Below are 2,500 nucleotides of genomic sequence, written 5' to 3'. Positions count from 1 at the left end.
TCTGCAATCTCTTAAGAAAAAAAAAAAATCACATTACACAGACTTCAAACAGCAGCGATCTTTTGACAGGATAAGCTCAGAAGAAATGTAAAGCTTTCGCTGTGAAATCTCTCAGCTCCAATAAAATAAACAGCCAGTGACGCTGCAGCCCAACAGTCAGAAAGAGCGAGTGGTGGGTTTTGTTATCTGTGAACAAAAACACTTTTCCCCCCCCTTTCCCTGGAATTGGTTTATTGCCCCAGGCAGTTTCTTGAAAGCGCAGATAACAACTCAGCTCGGTTAGAGGGCTTCTTCGGAGCTTACGATCACTTATGCCCACATTTTTATCTCCTGGCGTGCGTGCGCTCCATTACAGACTTCATTGGCAGCCAGCAGATAAAAGTCTTAACGCTCAGGACCATTCAGATCTTTCTCCACAAAAAAAACCCCCCAAAAACAAACCTACACATCTGCGCCTGAAAGCACAGAGCCTTTTTCCTACGAGGACACTCCAGTTCATCAACTCCCTCTGCCGTCAGACGCCACTTCACTCACTAAGGCAGGACTGCTTAAGACCGTAGCAAAGCCTACACGCTTAAAGCAAACGGGGCATAATCGTTAAGGACGGAGACGGCGGGAAACGGCGGTGATTTGTCGGTAACGGCAGCTGAAGCGCTGTAACCGAAACGGCTCGGGTGGGGCCGGCTGCCTCTCGCAGACGTTCAAACGCAGGTCCTGCCGGCAGGTCCAGGTGAAGGTGACCCTTTAGGGTATTTCCACATTAAACACCCCCCCCCCCCCCCCCCCCATTCGCCCGTCCACCTGTCTGATACGACGGCCCACATTCCCACATCATCCAGGCAAGTGCTTCAGCATAGATTTTGCGTGTGGACACATGTACGCTACATACAACATACACTACATACACACGCATGCATTCAAGGTCACATACAGTGTCACACAATCTCGATCTCACACACATGCACACACACACTATATACTGTTTAAGAAGATGATTACACATTGAGTGAAAAGACACATTATTATCTGTCAGGCGGTATGCATTCTCCAGGACAGTTTTCCTGTTACACACAGACCACAGCCCACAGGCCTGACATACTCTCCTGCTCCAGTCAAATCTAAATCCTCATTCAAAGAGGTGAAGCGCTGTTTTAAGTCTACCGTCAAAGGACCAAAAACATTTTATCTTTTTTTTTGGTGAATCCTCACTAATTTCCAGGGATGAATAATTGGCCAATCATTAAGCTCATCACGGAGGATTCTGGCCAATCATTAGGCTCATCACAGAAGACTCTGATCTTCACCCTGTGAGGTGCTGTTGCCATGGCGCTGAATTCCAGACGGCAGAGAGGGGGAAAGCCTAGTTACCAGACCGACTTTCAGACTAATTTTCAACTGATCCCAGACCAGTTAAAGGGCAAAACGCTCCTGTGCTACCTGATCGATAAGCTTCCTGTCGTTACTGGCCTGACTGTTGAAGTTGATGCCTTATTATCGGTCATCATATTTTCATGCCAAGAAAGTACTGTGCCATTAACCCACCCGCAAGGATGTAAAGGTCATCTCACACAGACTATACATAAGACACATTTAAACTAAAATATGGTCAGTCTAACCAGAGCAGTAATGAAGACCAAACAGCCCAATTTACGATGGAACAGAGGTACAGATAGAGGAGATTGGGGTCTGTTGTGACACGGGGTCCATTGCTACCCAATGTTTTTTTGCCCGATCAGAAACAAACTAGCTTGCTGTTTATCACAATGCACACCCCCATACACATCCTCTTTCACCTTGGATTTCAACAGACCAGTTCCATCGCGTAACAACTGGCCCTGTGTCACAACAGACCCCCGCTCTCAATGTTAGCCGTTACCCATAAGAATACACAGCACGTCTTCGCATAAACAACCTGCTTTATGGGAACCCGAGTCAAGTGAAGTCATGTGACAGGAAGTGAAGAGGAAGTGACCGGAAGTACCAACCTCGCACTGCTTTCTCCACATGTCTATGTTCCTGCGCTGCGCTTTTGAGAAATGGTCCCATGCCTTTTGCTTGGCGGAGGCGTTGAAAACGGCCGTAATCTGCTCGACTTCGGTGAACAGGGGAAGTCAGACAAGACAACAACCGTTTATGGAGCGCTCGCCGGTAACCCAAAAAAAAAAGCGGGGGACCCGGCCGGGACCTCAACGGGAGAGGGCCTTCGCCGCTGAGCTTCCTGCAGGGTCCCCGCTTGTACAGTACTTACAGTTCAGCACCTGCAGATTCACCTTCAGGACTGAGAGAGGCAGCATTTTACAGGCGGGGCCCCGTGAACAGACAGACAGTCCGGCGGACTCTCACTAAAAGACAAGCTGAAATCTTGAATTCACCTTTTCCGCAATTTAGCCAATTCCTCATAACAATATGAACTGTGTGTTAAAATGTATATTCCGAAATTGTTTTTACTTGCATTTTCACACCAATTTTTTTCCAATCCACTTCCTGGAAATTAGATTTT

At 47.4% G+C, this 2,500-nt stretch overlaps 1 protein-coding gene across 2 annotated transcripts in view; it reads right to left on the bottom strand.

Annotated features, from left to right (window-relative positions):
* Window positions 1-2,500, bottom strand: part of enox1 (ecto-NOX disulfide-thiol exchanger 1) — a 32,053-nt gene that overhangs the window by 10,880 nt on the left and 18,673 nt on the right. For both annotated transcript variants that reach the window (XM_061227156.1, XM_061227157.1), the window contains exon 7: window positions 1,986-2,092. In XM_061227156.1, the coding sequence (XP_061083140.1) occupies window positions 1,986-2,092 (107 nt within the window). The remainder of the gene's footprint in view (window positions 1-1,985; window positions 2,093-2,500) is intronic.

The sequence above is a fragment of the Conger conger genome, chromosome 17 (genome assembly GCF_963514075.1).
Source record: "Conger conger chromosome 17, fConCon1.1, whole genome shotgun sequence".
Lineage (NCBI taxonomy): Eukaryota > Metazoa > Chordata > Actinopteri > Anguilliformes > Congridae > Conger > Conger conger.
Note: the sequence above shows the minus strand (reverse complement) of the source record. Positions and strands in the feature narration are given on the sequence as shown.